The 21,375-nt window shown below is 41.6% G+C and overlaps 1 protein-coding gene and 1 long non-coding RNA gene across 2 annotated transcripts in view; one reads left to right on the forward strand and one right to left on the reverse strand.

Annotated features, from left to right (window-relative positions):
* The window catches only part of LOC116707169 (mitogen-activated protein kinase kinase kinase 11), a 76,440-nt gene that overhangs the window by 43,845 nt on the left and 11,220 nt on the right, over window positions 1-21,375 (forward strand). Inside the window, exons 2-6 of the mRNA XM_032544421.1 lie at window positions 7,827-8,007; window positions 11,985-12,133; window positions 14,814-14,989; window positions 15,708-15,960; window positions 19,088-19,204. Coding sequence (XP_032400312.1) covers window positions 7,827-8,007; window positions 11,985-12,133; window positions 14,814-14,989; window positions 15,708-15,960; window positions 19,088-19,204 — 876 coding nt within the window. The remainder of the gene's footprint in view (window positions 1-7,826; window positions 8,008-11,984; window positions 12,134-14,813; window positions 14,990-15,707; window positions 15,961-19,087; window positions 19,205-21,375) is intronic.
* LOC116707233 (uncharacterized) overlaps window positions 5,006-21,375 on the reverse strand; it is a 22,058-nt gene continuing 5,688 nt past the window's right edge. Inside the window, exons 2-4 of the long non-coding RNA XR_004336432.1 lie at window positions 12,297-12,302; window positions 9,588-9,590; window positions 5,006-5,018 (exon numbers count right to left, since the gene is read on the reverse strand). This is a non-coding gene — a long non-coding RNA (uncharacterized LOC116707233). The remainder of the gene's footprint in view (window positions 5,019-9,587; window positions 9,591-12,296; window positions 12,303-21,375) is intronic.

Genomic DNA, 21,375 nt, shown 5'->3' on the forward strand with positions numbered 1-21,375 from the left:
GTGCATGCATGATAGTGGTGGGAATCTCCAGAGGCCCCATGATACGCTGTGATCACAATACGATATTATTGCATATTTTTTTATTATTTTATTTTTTCCAAATTCAAATTATGTCCTCTAAGGAAAACCTGTTTCATCTTAATGAATACATTTCTCTGTGTTCATCTTACTTTATTTTTTGTATTATTCTAATACCAAACGGTTAAAGCGCAACTTCCGCCAAAATGCAACCTTGGGTCTTTTTGTGAATACACCAAGTCAAACTTTAGTTTAAACGCATAAATAGGACGTAAGCACCGCTTTTAAGATTTATCGTAGTTTCGTTTTTCGGTCAAATAGCCTTTTGAATGGGAGTGCTAGGGGCGCTACTATGATAGCATTAACCCTCTGAGCCCGAGACACTCGCCCACGAGTAAAAAAAGTACCTCTGATTCATAGTTTAATAACTTTTGAACCATACAAGCGATTTACTCACTTTCGTTACGTTTTCGGCTTTACGGAGGTCTTTTCCGGGTCTTTCTAGCCTCTACAGGGGGTTTTCTATCCAGCCTCTTTGGGCTTTAAATCCATACTGTTATATCCAAGATTGATCCACTTTATATCCATAATTCATCGCGTTTTGGCTCATTTTCTGCCGCTGGATTGCTCCTCCGCGTCTGCCCTGTCTGTCCCGTCTATTGTTTCAGGAAGTACATGCCCATATATGGGAGATAAAGTCACCCTCTTGTATGGAAGGCCAGAGGGGACAAAAATGCCTAAGACTCTATTGAAGGCCAGATAATGCATATTTAGACACATATTTGCTTGTATAACATTGCGTGGGTGTAATATCAATAATATGACATTATTATGTATTATTGGCTACTACTAAATGTCATGAGAGCAAAAAGTCTTGATTTTTGGAAAAAAATGCATGTATTTTGTCAATGTATAAGTTATAATGATTATTTCTTCACAGTGTGACTCCAAGACATATGAAAAGTGTTTTAGAAGGAAAATGTCTTAGGTTTCTTATATGTCTGTGATATCAATACATATTGGAAGATTTATTATTTATTTATTTATCTTTAAGGCCCTACAACCATTTTTAACATGCAAGTGACCTCACTGCAACCCAAATATTCTAATAACCCAGTTTGTCCTGAAAAAAATGATGTTCATATCTTGACTGTAGCAAACAGGTTGAAGTTTCCAAGCTTTTTTATAAAATAAATCCAGACGGAAATTAAATTGTAAAAATGGCCTCAGGGCCCAGAGTGTTAAAATCACTATTTTTAAACACTAAGAAGGCTCGACGCAACATGAAACTTTGCTGCAAGGATCCCCAGTAGCTCCACACATGAACTGGAGCATTGAGAACATTGTTTTTGTACACAGAGTTTACTAAGAAGAAAAGTTTTGAACGACTTACTTTAGTTGTTTACGCTATCCGCCATCTAGTCAAAAAGTGTCGATATCCGAATGCGAATGAACGGACTTCATAGGAGGAAATGTCATTCTTATATGAGGTTCCTTTTTCAACTACAAGGTCAGTATTGTTTTTTACTAACGACAAAACAACAAATTATCCGTGCATTTAATATGGAACTAAGCTTTCGGAGCTTTCCATCTTCACTCTCCTCCCTGGTACGTTGCATTCAGAGATTGACTTTTTTTTGGCTGGCGAGATGTCAGCAAGTGGAAACGGATAAAGTAAACCTTTCTTTTTAGTAAACTCTTTGTATCAATGCTCGCGTTCATGTGTAGAGCACCTGGTGAAAAGTTTCATGTTGTGTCGAGCCTTAGTTTTTTTTAAATATCTATTTTGATGCAATCATAGGAGTGCGTGCGTATGTGTGTGTGTGAGTGAGAGTGTGTGTGTAAGTAAGAGTGAAAACCTCACTGTTACAAGACAACAATAAGTGCGCCTAGCTGTTCTCAAAATTTTTTTCAAAATAAAACACTCAACGTCTTGACGTCTCAGCTGCGTCTAGAGTGAGACAGGCAAACAGGCACACGGAGAGACTCACACACAGTCACAGAGTCGCAAGGAATTTTCACAACACTTACTTGAGTGTGCATCTGCAAAACCTGTTTGGAGGGCCACATAGCCCTACCCAACTATCCCAACAAGAATCAGGACACCCCTACCCCTACATGTAAACACACAAAATGGAATGGTAGTGAAAAGGGGTGTATTGGGATTGGCCCTAAATATGCCTATAAAAAAATTAAATTGGCATATGCAAAGTGTAATATATTATTCCATTTGGATTTTTACATTTTTCACATGTGATCGTCCAACTGTCATAGCACACCCATTTAGCCTACACCTCTGTGTGTTTGTGTGTATTTGTTGTTTCAGTGGTGTGTGTGTGTGTGTGTGTGTGTGTGGTGTGGGGTTGTGTGTGGTTGTGTGTGGGTGTGTGTGGTTGTGTGTGGTTGTTGTGTGTTTGTTGTGTGTGTGTGTGTGTGTGCGCGTGTGTGTGTGTGCACGCGTGTGTGCGTGCGTGGGTGCGCACAGAGATTTCTCATACTTTGCTACTTGTGTGCAGTGTGTGCATTGCTAAAAATAAAAGAATGTGAGTGTGTCCTGTGTTAGTGTCCGTGCGTGCATCCGTGGAATAAGTGCTTTGTGTGTGTGTTTTTTTTTCTGTAATTCTGCGTTCCTAGGCCCGGGCCTAGTCACCATCTCTCTCAATCATATGATAAGGATCGTCATTCAGCACCTCTCTCCGTCTCTGTCCCCTCTGCTTGTTCTATCACAGCACCCCCCTCCCCCTCTCGTCTGTGTCTATTGCCACGTGACACCTCTTAACCTCAGTTTCCTAAAATAGCGCTCTGCTTGTTGTGCACAAAGAACGGCAAGCAGGCACAACAAAAATCCGCTGCAGAGGGTTTTTGTTTTCTAAGGAAGAGCCCCTCCATCGGCTAATTGGCCGACACCGGCGTCACTTCCTGAAAGTGGGGTGACCGGTGCAGCGAGTGAGCGCCCGGGTGGGAATAGGGGTGACTGACTGGGGCTTGTTTTTACCAGACACTTATTGTTAGGCGGACAAAAAAAGTCCAGTACGGGATCAGGGGCTATTGCAATAATTCCTCTTCTCCCCCCCCAGAAATTGATTTTCTGCAAAACAGGTTAATAAATGAGCAGGCACTTTCTTTCTCACTGTAGAGTTGTTTTTGTTTTGGCCGTCGGCTACTTTGGCTATTTATTGTTTTGTGCCGCCTTCTCCAGGCAGAAGTTAAAACTTGGACATAGTGACATGGTGATTTTTTTCCCCCCCATTAATTTGGCCGTTAGAATAAAGCGAGGCTGTTAGGAACGTGAAGTTGAAGCCTCCATTGATTGTGTGTCTGTCTTTGCACCTGTTGTCATCTTAAGAGACAGAATGGACTAAATCACAGAGGCCTTTGCTGAAGAAGGTGTCTGCATGTGTGCTTTCAGCAGAACTGAGAAATTGTTGTGCAAATTCATTATGAAAAAGCCATATCTCTCATTTCGTTCCAACACACACACACACACACACACACACACACACACACACACACACACACACACACACACACACACACACACACACACACACACACACACACACACACACACAAACAGACAACACAACCTCTTGTGATGCATTCCTTTGTGACGTCAAACTTGCTGCCTCTGGGCTACGGGCTCAGCACAGGATGTCGGAGAGAGAGCAAGAGACAAAGACATAGACAACAAAAAGAGAGAGAGAGAGAGAGTTGTTCACATGTGTAGTAGAAGATCCATTTAATATTTGTGTGGTTAAAGAAGAGAGACTGGAGAAAATACATTTTTCAGTGAAATACACAGTCAATAACAAAAAAAAAGGAAAACTGTGCCGAGGCCAGAAAGTCGGAAAGTGACTGCAAATAGCAGGCGTTTACTTCCCTATAATAAGTCAAATTCTTTGCTGCTTCTCCTCCCTGCGTTTGATGGCATGCCTTGTCCTCAGCGATGCCCAGCCTGCCAGCAAAGGGGAAGAGAGGCACTGCTGCCGATCATACTGAGACATGTGACACAGAGTCACACCACAGCAACCGACGTCCTCAGCATTATATTCTATTTTCATAGAAACAAAGCCTTCCAAACGCTGCGTGGTTTCATAAGACTGGCTGGTCACCAAAGTGTGTTTACTTATAGGTTATTACATTTTACAGTATATACTTTTCTCATTTTGGACTTCTGTGTTTGCATCTATGTTTAGAGACCCATTCTTGAATATCGGTCAGCCATGTCTGATTAAGCCATGCTGCTGCTGTCAGGTGTGACTAGGGCTGGGTACCGAATTCAATACTTTTTAGGTACTGACCGAATTGCCTCTGCGGTATCGAGTATTAAAAAAGGCCTCGTCATTCACTACCCAATTTAAGTACCTACTGAGTAAACTCATCACAGTCAGTGAGCCAATAAACATCCACCATGCTTCTGCCAAGATCTAATAATGTTTGTGATTGACTGCCTAACGTTACATGTCACGCAGGAAAAACTCAGGTAGTAAGGGCTAAAAAATAAATTAAAGATTTGTGCAGTAATGTTATATATATATATATATATATTTTTTTTAAATAAAATTGGTATTGATAAATGTCTTACTTTCTTTATTGTTTAAAGGTCCTATGACATGAAAAGTCCACTTTATGAGTTTCTTTTAAATTGATCTGCTCCTTATGAGGTCATAAGGTTCTTTGCTTTGCCCCCCCCCCAGAGAATTTGACCCGCTCATGAGAAAGAGAGAGACATCATGGCTTTCAAACAAGCAAAGTGGCAGTTGGTCAACTGAACATATTAACAAAAGAAAAAAACACAGCAGGGATCGCACTATACATGCATCATACTAAATAAAAATAAAAAAGACAGACCGAGACATACACCTAAATTTGTGATAAAATAACCTAAACAATAATGACAAGACAGACTCCCCACCATATTCAAAATGCTACAACAGGCTGTAGTCGGACCCTATGTTGTTAATTGGGTGAGACTAAGTTGCCAAAACTGGTTGCCACATCTTGATGAATCCCTCGAAATTGTCATGCAGGGTAGGAGTCAGTTTTTTCCAAAGGAAGTGTTTCTAATACTTCCCTATACCAATCATCCAGTGAAGGGATGGTCTTAGATATCCTCTTAGATATCCAGATCTTGAAAATGGTCTTTCTTGCTACGTACAAAAGTATGCCAATCAGCTTAACGTTGTAAGCACTTTTTGCATTGTCCACTTTAGCTGCTAAGGGGTGAAAGTTTCAGATCATATCCAACCAAAGTATTCACTTCGTCTTTCACATCCCTCCAGAACTTTTGTATCTTTACACATGTCCAAAACATATGTACGTTTGTGCCTGTTTCTGTCACATTTAGGTGAGCCCAGACCAAACTTGCTCCTCAGAAGCAGTGTGCAATGGAGTCTGTGCAAAATTTTTAATTGTCTCTCTCTGTTAGCGTTACAGCTTATCATAGTAAGTGTATTTTTTATGATCAATCATCCTCTTCTATCTGACCGTCTATGTCAATCTGACAATAGAGTTTGGGCCTAAAGTTTCATAAACTAAATAACTCTCCGTGGTATGGATTGCTTAAGAATGTTTTCCAAGAAAGACTCATTTGAAGCATGCATGTTTTTTGACATATAGTGTTGTATTTGCAGGTAGCTATAAAAATGAGACTGCTGAAGAGAGTATTTTACTTTCCAAGCCTTCAAATGAGTCCATTGTTTCTCCTTTTATAGAGTTTAGCAAGTCGGTCCAGGCCGAGTCTTGACTTGAGGGAAGAAAATCTGGGTTCCCCCATATGGGACCCGGAAGTGGTTTTTGAGTTTAAAACAAACCTTGCTCCAAGTATATTTTATTTTTATTTATGCATGTTAGGATCGGTTTATAATTAAGCTTAGCCAGTTTTCTATGGGAAGGACTAACTCTTATTCCAAGATACGTTATCTCCTTAGGTGACCACTGAAAGGGAAAGCCAGTAGGCGTGGCAGATCCCGCCGAGGAGCCAATAGGCATGGCCTCTGTTTTTTTACAGATTGACCCTGAAGCCTGATAGATGTGCAAATTGTTGCAGGCATTTAAGCAGACATTGGATGGTAGTGTCCAAATCACGAGGTACAGTAAGACGTCATCCGCATAGAGCAACATTTTATGTACTGTGCCTTTAACATTGAAGCCTCTAATCATTGAGGTAGATCTGATGAGCTTGGCAAGAGGCTCAATGGCCAAGGCAAACCAGAGGGGGTTCAGTGGGCACCCTTGGCGGGTACCACGTTTCAGTGGGATTGGCTCTGAACAGTTGGAGTTAGTAACTACTGCTGCTTTATCTGAATGTTTCCATAGTATTGAAAATGAAACGCCTTTCAACCCAATCAAATGCTTTTAATGAGTCCAAAGATAGCACCAGGGCCTGTGCCTTATTCTCATTAGCCAGCTGTATGATATTCAAAAGCCCCCTGATGTTATTAGAAGAGCTCCAACCTTTAATGAAGCCGGTTTGATCAGGTTTTACTAACGTTGATAGGGGTGGTTCAAGCCTCAAAGGTAAAACCTTGGCTAAAATCTTTGCATGTACATTAATGAGCAAAACTGGCCAGTAGGACACAGGGTCTACAGGGCCTTTATTTTTTTTCAGTATCAGACTGATATTGGCTAATGACATTGTTTCAGGTAGATGGTGTGCAGTATTAAAACTATAATTATAGGTTCTGGCCAGATAGGGAGTGAGCTTATCTTTAAAAGCCTTGAACCATTCTACCGGCATCCCATCTGGGCCCGGGGATTTTCCTCTGCCCATTAAGGCCAACGCCTCTTATATTTCCTTCTCCTGTATGGGTTTGCTCAGAGATTTCTGTTGCTCCTCAGTCAGATTGGGTAATTTAATTTTTAAGAAAAATGTTTTGAGTCCTTCTTTGGTGCTGTCATTGTCAGATTTATATAATTTCTTGTAGAATGATACAAAAATGAACGGATATTTTTTCCTTTCAAAACGTCTTTTCCCTCCTGGATCCCTAATCCCTGCTAATGTGTTACAATTTCGTTTCTGATTGAGTTGGCGTGCCAGATATTTACTAGGTTTGTTCCCATGTTCGTACAATTGTTGCCTTTGATAAAATATTGATCTTGAAGCCTTTGTTGAAAATTGAGGTTAGTGCTGCTTCAATAGTTTGTATTTTAATGAGGTTTGTCCTAGTTGGATTAGCTTTATGAGCCATTTCTGCCTTTTGCTTCCAGTTTGTTGTTGTTTTGCTGCAGAAGTAGTGATTTCTTTCAATATGACATATATGAAATGGTGAATCTCTTCTAATATAAGCCTTTGCTGATTCCCAGAGAAATTCAGGATTTGTTTCACTGTTGTCATTCACAACAAAAATAGTTTCTATTTATCTATCTACCCCTGTTTTTCTAAATTCCCTGTCATTAAGTAGATATGATGGAAATTGCCACCTTAGCCTGCCTGATGTGGCTTTGCTCAAGACTAATTCCAAATAGACTGGGGCATGATCACTGATGAAGAATCACCTGTCCTCAATAACATTTTTGACAAATAACCATCAGTAATGTAGATATAAAGACAAAGTGGGTAAAAGCAAATTGTAAATTCAGACAATGACATTGCTTTACTTTAATACAGCCTTTTAAAAGCAGGACAAGACAACACTTATGCCATATTATGATTTATGATTTAAGACAACCCTAATTAAGTAACAACAGGCTTTTGAAAGAAAAAGATCATTCAATTTCATTACATTTTAGTCACTCAACATATTTTCATAAAATTTTAACAGTACTACCTTCTTCTTGTCCTCCCTACTTGTCCTATCTTCCTGCAGTCCTTCTGGCTCAGCCCATAGAGAATGAATGTATGGAAGGTCTGACGTTGAAGATCACGGACTTCGGCCTGGCGAGAGAATGGCACAAGACCACCAAGATGAGCACGGCCGGCACCTACGCCTGGATGGCCCCCGAGGTCATCAAGTCCTCCACCTTCTCCAAAGGCAGCGACGTCTGGAGGTGAGTGCTTCTGTGTGCACGTTTTGGAAGCTCGGTGTGGGATTTGAATTATATGAGCAGGTGTGCTTTTATGGTATTTCTGTCATCACACAGGGTTTCTGCGGAGTCTTAAAAAGTTGAAAATTTCAAAAGTAAAATTTTAGGCCTTAAAAAGTTAAAGTATTGTGTTCTAGATCTTAAATCATTTTAAATGGGTCTTTCCTACATCCAGGTAAAGATACTTTAACCCCTATTTTCCACCGGGTGCACCTGCGCTGTGTTCTAGAGACCCCGTAGCAGTCGCTGCTATTCAACTCAATGCTTGATAGTCTACCAGCCGCCACGGCTCCTTCCCAGAAGCGTGCGTGAAGCGTCTCTCCACTCCGGATATTTGGAACCGATATGCATTTATAGTGACAATTTAAATCTTTAAGTCAAAATTAAGATTTTGCAATGTCACAAATTGCAACACGTAAACTTTGTTTAAGTGCATTTAGCAATTATTTAATAAATGAGAACAGATAATCTGCAAACGGCCCAATAATCAGCCATGGTTGATAGTCGGTCTATCCCTACAAAAAAACACCATATCTTTGCTGTACTGAACATTGCTGCAGCTCCTCTTTTCACCCTGTGTGTTTAGCTCTCTGTTTTAGCCACAGAGTAAGGCATCCCACTTCTGTTCCATCTTTGTTGGGAGTCGCACATGCGCAGTAGCTAGGTAAGGCCTACTAGCCAGTCAGAAGCAGAGTAGGGCGGGCCATGACAAGCAAGCTAGTGTGATCCAAAGCAAACCCACTTCAGCCATGTAACCATGGCTGCGGCTCAGCCGTACATGTTGCAACTCAGTTCTGATCCTGAAAACGCAAGCATTACAACCAGACAAGCTTCGCGACCTAGACTGGAGCAAGATGTTTCAGAGTGGTAAATTATTTAAATGTTAACAAATTAGTCTTTCCTACATAATGTTTTAATACTGCACTGTCTCCTATACATGGCGATACAACTATTCGGGCCTCCGCTCTATCTCGGTCTGAGGGCGCGCCACGCTGGCAGCTAGGCTAGCATTCTAGTGTGTGTTACAAAATGACGCACGTTGGTTTAGCTGTGTGGAGCCGTTGGTGAACTGTGTTTTCTGTTGGAGATGGCAAGTCCCTTTTGGGTGGACTTTGGGCTTTTTACACTTTGTAAACCTATTACATGAACAAAAAAGATATACAACACAATAATGGAAAGGGAAATATCCCCAAAACATTATATGAGCTCTTTAAAGAGTATCAAAATGTCAGCATATAAACTGTGGACTTTCGTGATTATCTGCAGCGATTCAGTCGGACAGTGGACCCGCTGCATGGCTCTGTGGTCAGAAAACAGGATCGAAAAAAAGAGGGGGGGAAAGGGTCAAAGTGCAGAGAAGTGATGGTGGGACACAGAGTGATGGATTGAAGCAAAGACGGGCGCAACCATGTGATGGCGTCTCTTCAAAGAGCTGCTCTGTGCTTTGTTGTGGGACATCTGTACTGCACACTGTCCCATTGTCTCCAGTATAGACAGAGAAGAAGGCCACACACCAGACCTAACCACAGCCCTTTATCTGGGACTAGCTGTGTGTGTGTGTGTGTGTGTGTGTGTGTGTGTGTGTGTGTGTGTGTGTGTGTGTGTGTGTGTGTGTGTGTGTGTGTGTGTGTGTGTGTGTGTGTGTGTGTGTGTGTGTGTGTGTGTGTGTGTGTGTGTGTGTGTGTGTGTGTGTGTGTGTGTGTGTGTGGCCACTTCTCCACAGAAAGAAGAGTCCTTTGATTATGGTTTGTGGTTTTATAATAACGACTGTGTGATTTGTAAAGAGGGGATTCATGATTCATGGTGGTGTTTAAGTGCCGTATGTGAATTTGCATTTGGAATGAAGCAAGCAGGGCTGCTTTTTTTGCTCAGCAATAAGGGAAAAGATAAATAATGCATTAAAGCAATAATATACATTCATAGCTCTCCTGCGTTGTGGTTATAGCAGTTACTCTCATATGCTCTGGTTTCATTTTAATCCAGTGGATTTGCAACCCCATATATAGTCTACGTGAAACCACTTGAGCATGCTGTACCAGAAAACCTTTTTAAAATCGTCCTTGAGATCAACAAAAAAAGGTTTCGGTACTTTTTAAGGAGCAAGAGAGTACAGGTTTTTTTTAGTACTTTAATGGCTTCAGTGACATCTCGCTATCTCACACACATATCCTCTCAGTTTCTATCTCCTCGTCTGTCAACAACAAACCCACACAAGCTCATTTTCACAGCAATCACAGCGCAATCTGGAAAACAGTGAAATGAGCAAGGGGCGGGCGGGTGGGCGTGCAGGTAGCCAACCCTGCTCTGAAAGTGAAGGGTAATCTTTGTTCTACTATTCTGTCTCATCTGTCCACGGGCACTCGTCTCCAAAAGTCATCACGCGAAGATGGCTACCGCCTCGGGGAACAGCGCGCGGCGTTTGTGCACAGTCATAGTGTGTGGAAGTTGTAATTAAAGAACTAAAATAAAAAAAGGCTGCGGCCTGCCCTCTCCACTTAGCGAGCCTCCACACTGCGTTCAGTCAGGTCCGGGGAAAGGCTAATTGACAGTGTGGGAGATCCAAGTCCTGCACCACGCTTCATCTTCTTAGGACACAGGGCTGCTCCCATTGTGTGGGCTCAAAAGGCCTCTGTGTGTGTCTGTTTGTGTCTGCGTGTGTGCGTGTGTGTGTGTGTGTGTGTTTGTATGCATGCATGAGTGCACATTGCAAGCGCATGCTTCACCAAGCAAAAATATTTCACTTTACAGATGTGTCTTAGTTCTGTACTGTCAGTACAATGATGACAAATGAGTGAGGTTTAGTGTGCCGTACAAAGTAGAAAAAAATCCTCATGAAATATTTAAACACCGGAGACGACCCAAGGTGTTATCTTTTCATGTCAGTTCAAATTATTCTTTCAAAAGCGCCATCACATGATGTAGTCAACTCTACTTTTGGAATAAAACACCATCTATTGGTATCTATGCTGCAGATGGCTAATTGGTCCAGAATGCCAAAACATTTCTTGCAGTGTTTTGCCTCTCCAAACATGAGGGTAATGTTGACATCATGCTGAAAATTCCTCACATAAAGGTATAGAACAGTTATGATGGTGTCAAATGGTTTATCTGTTACACAGACAATATTGAACTTTAGCTTTATGTCTATGTTTATAAATATATACTACTCGTAACCTAAATTGAAGCATACAATAAGCTTAAAAGAATAATCTAGAAGATTTTCATTTAAATAACTGTCTGTAAAGGTATTATCTAATGCCGAATGAGGTAACACAACGGTGATTGAGCCTATTGCCCACTGATGAATACCCAGTAACTGGGTCTCTGTGGCGACATTCCTGGGAAAACTCACACCCATTTTAACAGTTAATGATGCGTTTTCCACCCCCAGCACACAACAGACTCCCTCCCCAACTCGCTTGTGGTTGAAGCAGCGTACAGTTTTTTTCTTTTCTTTATCCAGTCAATCGCTTATCACGGTCAGTATCGGTTTTCACCGTAGGTGCCGCCAAAGAGAACAAAACAGAGATGTTAGAGATTGTAACTTTTCAGACAAAGGTTGAATACAGGTATATTCAAACAGACAACATGATCAAAATAATGTGTCATTTAAAGATTAAAGCATGTAAACGTGTCTAGTAGAAAACCATAACGCAAATATGAACCTGAAATTGAGTTTGACGGGATACCTTTAAGCTTGCATTAACAACTTACAAAAAAAACTGTCTCCCATGGAAGTAGTCTAGAAATTAAAACAACTGTAAGTATATTGATACTGCACGGGTCTTATTTTATATAATACAAAAATATACTAAAAATGCTGATAGCGCGTTACTGTATGTGTTATATAATACTGCATGAAGCATGTTCTGGGATATATCCTGTGACTAATTCTGGAGTATATAGTCTCATGCCTTGATTCTTGTGTTTTTCCCCTCTAGCTATGGTGTTCTGCTGTGGGAGCTGCTAACGGGAGAGGCACCCTACAAAGGGATTGATGGACTCGCTGTTGCCTACGGAGTCGCTGTCAACAAGCTCACTCTGCCCATCCCTTCCACGTGCCCCGAACCCTTCGCTCAGCTCATGTCAGGTGAGAACACGTGTTTGGAAATGTAATGGAACGCACTCATCACACTGTTTTAGGCAATGGCTTTCAGTTCAGTGGTGTGAGATTACTCCTGCGTGAGATCAAATTGGTTTCCTCTGCACGCTCTCTTTCCATTTCCTTAAAGCGGAGTCGAAATTGAGAAAACAAATTCCTGTATGTTGTTAATATCACGGCCGTGGCACGGAGAGGAAGTGTTTTGGTGCTGGAGACACGTTCTGCAATATATTTGTACCAATTTAAGTTTCTTACTTTTGTTCTGTTTCAATTTGAAATGATATCTCCTAAAAGTCTCCTAGGTCTATATATATATATTTTTTTTAAAGATATCAGTGCATAAAACCACCAATAGCCACCTCAGAGGATTAATTAATTATCGGATTGTTTTTTTGATCTGCTTGTACTGCCCAAAGTCTTGCTGCAAATTATGAACAAAAACTCACAGCAAGTTAATTAGGCATAATACTTTGAATAAGTGATTAGCTTGACTCTAGATTATGCTCACACAAGTGCTTGAAATATGTGTAAATAAAGAATTAGAGGCATAGCAGGATACCTATTGGACATGAAGTGTAATGAGAGCAGAAACATCCGTCTTAGTGAGTCATTTGACCTGATTTTAAGTCTTCAAATTGTGATTCACACCTTTCTTTAGGGTGGTGAGATTGGCCTTTTTTTCTCTAATACACATCAGCATGTCTAAGGATTATGGTGAACTAGTGAGTTACTTCCTTTTTTCAGGTCCCTCGATTCAAGAAAACGCTAAAAAGAAGTGAAACTGCTGGAAACAAATGTCTTCCACTCAGTACCAGACTAAATGAGCCTTTATTTTTTCCCTAACATGATCCTGCTTAATAACTGTTTTGCTTTGCTTTGGTCCATCTGCATCAGTGTCACTTTAGTTAGGGAGTGCCACACTTCACTTAGGGCCAGACACAAAGTTTATAGAAACGCTTTTATTTCAGAGAAAAGTCAAATATCTTTAACCTCTTCAGTAAATGTCTCATATAATCTTCTCACACACTATAGTGTTTGTGACATAAAGCCCTAAAGAAGTCAGCAACAAAGTTCCTTAGCCATCATAAACCGCTTTCACACCTATCTTGTGTGGTCCGAACCAAAATTCCAGGTGTGAAACCACCCCCGGACCGTGGTCCAGACCAAACAGCCAAAATTTGGTCCGACCGAAAGAGGTGGTCTCAGTCCGGATCAAACTGAAGCATGGTCCGGTTTGTTTCTAGTGTGAAAGCATTGTTTGGATGGTTCGGACTTTCGGACCAAATACAGGAAGCTCTGGCGGGCTATCATCGTGTTGTAAGAGCGGGAAACTCCTTAAGGAATAGCCCAGTGCTCAGTGTGTACGTGAGAGAGTGAATGACGGTGAATGCTCTCAGAGCAGACAGCTGGCTATCAGAGCTGAGCATACATCAGCAGTTTCCTCGTTAAGTGGTAGGAAATGTAGTATAGGTTTCCGTTTGTCTCTGAATAAATGCTGCAGGAAGAAAGTTCCTGTGTCTTGCTTCTCAACATTGCAACAAAAGCAAAAGAGCCGTGGCAGCATGGGGAGAGCAGCAGTCAGAGAGGACAAGGAAGCCTGTTTAAAAATCAACCAAATATAAGTATGTGGAGACTCAGCTCATGTATGTGATGACAACAGGACGTAGTTTTGTCACGTATAGATCTTTAGTGTGCTTGCATAACTGCGACAAAAACATTGGAAAAATGTGACAAAAAAGCGGCAAAAAACTTGTGAAAAGTGGCAAAAGTGACATAAGTGTGGAAAAAGTGACAAAAACTAGGTGGGACCCTAAAGTGGTATACGGGCCAGATCAAAGTGTGCAAGGGGCCGGACAGGCCCCGCGGGCCTTGAGTTTGACACGTGCTTTAGAGAGTGTATTTGTTGAAGTAAAAACTCTGCAAGTGCTGCAGTGTGGACCCTAGTCTATATTGACAATGTTCCATTTACAGGATTGTTCAGGTGCTGCCAGGAATTCCGCTGGATCTTCCTTATTTTCCTCCTTTCTTTTTTTTTAAGAATATTTTTGGGGGCATTTTTAGGCCTTTATTTCCAGAGGACAGATGAAGACATGAAAGGGGAGAGAGAAGGGGAATGACCTGCAACAAAGGGCCGTAGGTTGGAGTCAAACCTGCGGCCACTGCGTTGAGGAGTAAACCTACACACGTGTTTCTATTCTACCAACTGAGCTAACCCGACCACAACTCCAGTTGATTTCTGAGGACTATGGTTAACTTCTACTCAGATCTCTGCAGGGTAAATCCAGACACCTAGCTAGACCATCTGTCCAATCTGAGTTTTCTGTTGCACGACTAAAACAACCTTTGAACGTACACATGTTCCACCAAAACAAGTTCCTTCCTGAGGCTAATTTGCGAAGGCACCGTGGCGCCGTCCAGCACTTGACACAGCCCAAGACAATTGTGATTGGTTTGAAGAAATGCTGTAAAGTAAAGAAATGCAATAAACTAGAGCACGTTTTTCTCCCATCCTGGAATTCTGTGTTGACTGGCCAGACCGTCCTCCGCAGCGCTGTGGAGGAAGGTCTGGAAATGCGCGACTATGTGGGAAGTGGTGTCTAAGTGTGTGTGTGTGTGTGTGTGTGTGTGTGTGTGTGTGTGTGTGTGTGTGTGTGTGTGTGTGTGACAGAGTGCTGGGACCAGGACCCCCACCGCAGACCCAATTTCAGCTCCATCCTGGCCCAGCTCATGGCCCTAGAGCAGCAGGTAAAGGAAGAGATGCCGCAGGAATCCTTCCACTCCCTGCAGGAGGACTGGAAACTAGAGATCCAGGACATGTTTGACGAGATTCGGGCTAAAGAGAAGGTAAGAGGCAGTCAGTGCGAAATTCGGATGGATCCATGATCCATCCATTTATCTATCCAGGGTTCTCATCCATCTGAGCCAGTCATTTGTTAATTGTATGTATTCAATCAAAACAATACAGTTCAAACTAAGATAATATTTTCATTTAAAGATAAGTTTTCTTGAGATGATCTAGGAAACCTCAAATAAAATCTAGGAAACCTCAAATAAAATATCAAATTGTCAAGTTGTGTGCCATCTTGTTCATGAAAGGTTTCAATTAGTATGTCAACATGCCCATTATATTCCGGTATTGGACTTTATTTAAAAAAAGATATTCCGACTAAGCTGTTTACATGGCTAATGAAAATGAATATTCCGCCAATATTCCTGTTTACATGTAGCCATGTAATATAGGGTTTCCTCCCACTATAAAGACATGCAAGGCAGGAACTATAATACTATTCCACATATTATAATATTCATGTCTTATTCAGAAAATACTATATTTGGAAAAAAGCCCTTATTCTGAATATCTAAACAGAATATGCCATTTATTTGACCTGTATAAAATTCAAAAAAATTGTCATATTCAGAATAATAGTGGGATAATAGTGTGCATGTAAACCTACTCAGCACAACCAATCATAGGAGCTCATTTCACTCTGTAAACCTCAGCCCTACGGGACAGTGACCTGCTCCTATCAACCCCCTTTCTCGTCTCTTCCTCCTCCGCCAGGAGCTGCGATGCCGCGAGGAGGAGCTGAAGCGGGCTGCTCTGGAGCAGAAGTCCCACGAAGAGTTCCTGCGGCAGCGCGAGCAGCAGCTGGCCCAGTGGGAGCAGGACGTGTTTGAGCGCGAGCTCAGCCTCCTCATCCTCCACCTGAACCAGAACCAGAACCAGGAGAAGCCCAACGTCAAGAAGAGGAAGGGCACCTTCAAGAAGCACAAGCTCAAGAGCAAGAACGGCGAGAAGATCAGCATGCCTCAAGGTGTGTGTGTGTCTGTGTGTGTCTGTGTGTGTCTGTGTGTGTGAACTGTTTTTGAGAAGTTCTGTCACAAATCAACAGCTAGCCGGATTGTGTCAGCCAATGGTCTTGACGAAAAATTCCATTTCAAGGGCCATTACTGGCTCAGTCTCAAGAAGCAAAAACATCAGGCAAATGGTTTACTTGTATTTCCATCACAAAAAATGTCAAACTCTTCAACATGTTCCCCTGCCCCTGAAACAGCATTCAGACCATTGTGACTACTGCTACATCTACACTACTACATATTAGTTTGAAAAGCAAACATCTTTTGCTACGTTTATGCCTCACATCCGCACTACTCCAGCATTTCCAAGCCCCTAAATAAAGACATTTGGAAACTAGGGATCAACCTATACTGGTCACTCATAGCCGATACAGATAATTAGTTAATGAAACCAATAACCAATATTTGGAAGTGATATGCATATACAGTGAAAATGACAATATGGATAATTGGTCTGTCCCTAATGGAAACACTGGTGCCCCCTTTTGGATTGAAATATTCAGGGTTGCTTTGTAGTCTGGACGGGCACAAACGAAGACCATGCACATTGTCAGTCTTATCGGTTAGGTAGCTTACATACCTTTTCATACCAACAGTTCCAGCTCGTTGCCGGTCTAAGCTAATAAATCCCTGCTCTTACTTTTCACCGTTGTTCTTTCTCCAAAGTATTTTCTGTATTTTCAACGTACACATTCGTAATTTACAACCGCAGAGTAACGTCAGACAATGTGCCTTCTGTTTACACCGGCGCGCACATGCTCAGTGTATGTGAATGGTCATGTGATACAGTATGCATTGTCAGACGTGTTAATATGGACGGAGATTAGTTCCGCTACTCGAGCCAAAACTCTTGTGTGAACGGCGGTAATTTCCATCTCAAAATGCCGCTTAAAAATGAAAAACCTAATAGTGTAGATGTAGCCTAAAGCCTTTGACCCTGTGAAAGGTGGCTCACAGGTTTGATTAAAAAAACACTGACTGAAGTACACTCAGTTTTTGCTTCTGTTTTCCCTCCTGCTTATGTATCTATCCCCTATTATTACAAAGTCACATAGGTCACATCCAGTGTGTTTCAATGGGTATGTGAGTGAATAATTTTAGGCTGAGCAAGCATGCGTAAATACTGTGTGTGTGTGTGTGTGTGTGTGTGTGTGTGTGTGTGTGTGTGTGTGTGTGTGTGTGTGTGTGTGTGTGTGTGTGTGTGTGTGTGTGTGTGTGTGTGTGTGTGTGTGTGTGTGTGTGTGTGTGTGTGTGTGTGTGTGTGTGTGTGTGTGTGTGTGTGTTGTGGTTAGGCCTTTCCCAGCAGCAGCAGGGCGGTGATGTGGTGGTGTTGGGGGGGTTGATGAGAGGGGAGAGTGAGCCAACCACGCCTTGTTACTTCCTGTCTGTGGATACACTGCTGGCTGGCCTCTCTGCACTTTATGCCTCTCTCCCTCCCTCATCCCTTTTTCTCTCGCTCCTTTCCCCTCTCGCTCCCTAGTCTGTGTTTTTATTCTGCTCCAAACCATATCTGTCTGACTCCCTTTCATTTTTCGCCTTCCTCTTTCCACCAATATTATTATTATCTTTTTTTTGTCCTTCATCCTGTGTTGCTCTTGCACTTTCCACCTTGTGGAGTACCTTATATATTAAGCTTCATCCCATACACATAAATAAGAACATGCTTAGGACGTTCTTATGTAGGATTTAAAGGGTTAATTTGTCACATACACAAACCTTATGTGCAGTAAAAATGCAGTGTGGCACACTGGCTGTGGCTGTGCTAATGGAGCTTTTGCAGTTGCGTCACAAATGTGGTTCCATCATGGCAGTATAGTGGCTAAATATACAGAGAAACAAATAGGCTGCCAATAAGTAGATAGCAGAGTGTTAGACTTTAAGTAATTTAAGTAAGTGAATATTGTTGTGAAGGAAATGTCTTTTCATCTTTCAGTCTTTAAATAATACTATGTAAACGAGTCAGCTCAGTTAAACTAAACTAAATATTAGCTTTTTTTTTGCTAGCTAGCCAACAAGCTAGTCCAACAAGCAAGTACTAGCTAATGCTAGTAGCTAATGCTATGGGTAAATTAGCAAATTACTCTTATTTTATCACCTTAATCAATCATTTCTGAATGTATTTCCTTGGATTCATAACTTGAGCAATATATTTATGAAACCATGATGTCAAACTAAATAATTATTTCATTACATTAAATTAATAGTACTTCATTCTATTTGTCGGTGCCGTCTGGACACGCTCACTATAGACATTTAATAATACTTTAGGTGTTCAAAATTTTAAAAATGACATTGAGTCATCATTTATATCCAATTTAAATTCAATAAGTAATTCAAGAACATAATGTAGTCACTGTTAATTTAAAGGGAAGGAATTAAGAAAGCCAAGGGTACAAATTACAGATTGAGGGAAGGAAATGGGTGTATTGAAAGGTAATTGGTCATAATTTGAGTATGTGAATTACTTACTAAATAAATACTTTTTTCTAGCTTACTTCTGCTGCTACATGCTACTGCTAGTAGCTAATTGCTATGGAGTGTCAAAACGTTCAGGAAATCAACACTCAAATTAGTAAACAAGTTAATCATTTGTCAATTCAGGGAAGAAATGACAAATTTTAGGGAATGATTTATTGAAAGCTTCCCTGCTGACCCTTCCTGGGTTCTGTAGCTTTTTATTAGCAACGTTAGTTAGTAGCAAGTAGTAGTTGTAATAACATGCTGTTACAGCTAGTAGTTATGTTGAAGACAAAATATCCAGTTCCCACTAAAATACAGCACAGGAATTAGCCATGTAACATAAAGCTACTGAAACCTGCTTAGATAGCTAAGTTTTACATGAGGAAACAGCATTTGTTACCAAGGTGAGTACAGGAATTACACTGAATTTCCACGGCCACAAAAGTCAATACAGACTGTTTTAGAGAGATAAGAGATCTAAAAAAGAACTGTAACCAACAGACAACTCATGAACGTAGAAATGGGAAGTAGAGCAAGGAAACTCCAAACCTATGTGTGTTTTCTGGTTGGTGTCTGCCTGCCATCCAGGTGGACTAACATTTGTCACATTTTTGTGTGTTACAGATTTCATCCATAAGATCACGGTGCAGGCTTCCCCAGGTCTGGAGAAGAGGCGGAACTCTCCGGATTTGGGTTCAGGCTCCTCACCCTCCTTTGGCCCACGCTTCCGTGCAATTCAACGTGAGTGCAGTCATTTTCCCCCTTGGATAGACAAACAGGTGCACATGTTTGTGTGCTTCCAGAGACATTTAGGTCTTGCGTGCACACACAGACTCTGTTGCAACATTACTTCTCCCAGATTCTCTCCTTTCATGTGCTCTCAACCACCCACGCGTCTTTTTTGTCTTCCCATGTTTCCCAGTGGGCCCCCTCTTTTTTTTTTCTCTCTCTCTCTTCTCCCTCCTCCTCTCTCTCTCACACCCACACAACCACACACACACACACACACACCACACACACACCACACACCACCCACACACACCACACACACACCACAAAACACAACACACACACACACACACACACACACACACACACCCTTTTCCCATTTCAACAGTCCAAATATTATCTGACTTCCTCTCAGCGGCTCAGCACTTCTCAGAAGCTGTTTTCTCCCCCGCTGCAGCCTTACTCTGCTCCCCTTGCCTGCAGTTTTCCCATCACTGCAGAGGGGGGAGCCATTGAGCTGTATTTTCAATGCAGAAAGAGTCCACAGTTTTATATGCATGTAGTGGCTACAGTGCGGTTTACTGAATTAAAAATAAGCAGGGAGGAATTCATTGCTCCAGGAGAAAGGGTTGAGAAGGCTTGCAGTAGCGGCAGAGATTTACAATACTCTTCTGCTTGTCAGGCTCCTAGAAAAACGCCCCGAGATCGTTTCCCTTCGGAGGGAAATTGTAGCCAGTAGGTCACAGGGCGTCTTAACAAAACCCAAAAGGAAATTTGTGGTGTAGCAACAGGCAATGAAATTACCACCGGGGGTTGACTTAAAAGCACAAATTGCAGTGAAACATTTATCTGTAAAAGTGGGTAGTGAATTCAAAACATCTGCCTGCTTCATTTATTCATCAAATCGAGGGCTGGTTTTCTTTACTTCCTAATGACTTTCCTTAATGAGTATCACTAAGCCATAAGTGTGTCTGTCATTAAAATGTGTTTAGTGGGTATTTATGCTTGCCCTCTCAGTAGCAAGCAGTGAATTATAGCTCAGGCTTCCCAAACTTATTTGTCTAGAGACACTGCCAAATTGATTTGCGTTAGTGCACAGAGTTTTACTCAACAGGATTTTTGTTCTGTTGATACAAATGTGTATAGGAGGGCACAATGAAACCTATACAATGATAATCTCCCATTGTGGTATATTCTAAGGAATTAAATAACAAGATGCATTTGTCAGAGACCGTTTGAAGCATCTTACCATGACAGTAGGCTGGCTGTATCATATTAGCTGGCAGGTTATGGATATTGCTGTCCTCTATCTATCTGTGAGTGCAGGATTAGTTTTGGTTCATGTGCCTCTCTCCTAGTCCTATTCATCATTCAAGTTCCAGTACTTGAAGTGACAAAGTCCCTACATGCACGTTTTTTTATTACACGGCTTGAATAATTCATTCTGATTGGTCAGTCACAACATTCTGCGGTCTGCTGTTTCTGTAAAACAGTCCGTTGCTAATGGACGAAGTTCTGATTGCCTGGTTAGCTCACTAACTGGAGAGACCAGGAGACCCGTGCTCCTCGGCGGTAAAGTTAACCGTCCTGCCCGGACACCGGCATTACCTGCGGGTAACCTCTGTATGAGTAGCTATGTAATAAGCAATGTAATAGGAATGATAATGAAGAGTGAGTCGGTCATTATTGCAAATTAGAACCCAGACATGCTGTTGCAGCGCCACAGCTCTAGGGATGGCAGTGTTGGTCGGCCAGTCAGTCAGCCGGTATCTCAAAAACCTTTCGATGAATTGGGATGGAATTTGGGACAGCTATGCATGGTTCCCAGTGATTAACTCCCCCCCGAATGTAACCCCGAATTCTCCTCTCATGCCACCATTGTGTTAAAATCTTTCAGTGAAGAAAATCAACACTTTGGTATAGACATATTTATATTTTTTGAGAGAAATTGATTTGGTCAATACTGTGGTTCATAACCAAAACTATTGACTTTTGACAGTCTCATCAGTACTTTGTGCATAGTGATAATGTTCCACTTAAATAAGATTGTTCAAGTGCCGCCGGAAATTCCGCCAGATGTCCCTCTTTTCGGCCGGGTGTCCGTTACCTTCCGCTCACTTTGTGTTGGCATGAACGCCGGTGGATTTCTGAGGACTATGGTTAACTGCTCCTCAGATCTCTGC

The sequence above is a fragment of the Etheostoma spectabile genome, chromosome 19 (assembly GCF_008692095.1).
Source record: "Etheostoma spectabile isolate EspeVRDwgs_2016 chromosome 19, UIUC_Espe_1.0, whole genome shotgun sequence".
NCBI lineage: Eukaryota > Metazoa > Chordata > Actinopteri > Perciformes > Percidae > Etheostoma > Etheostoma spectabile.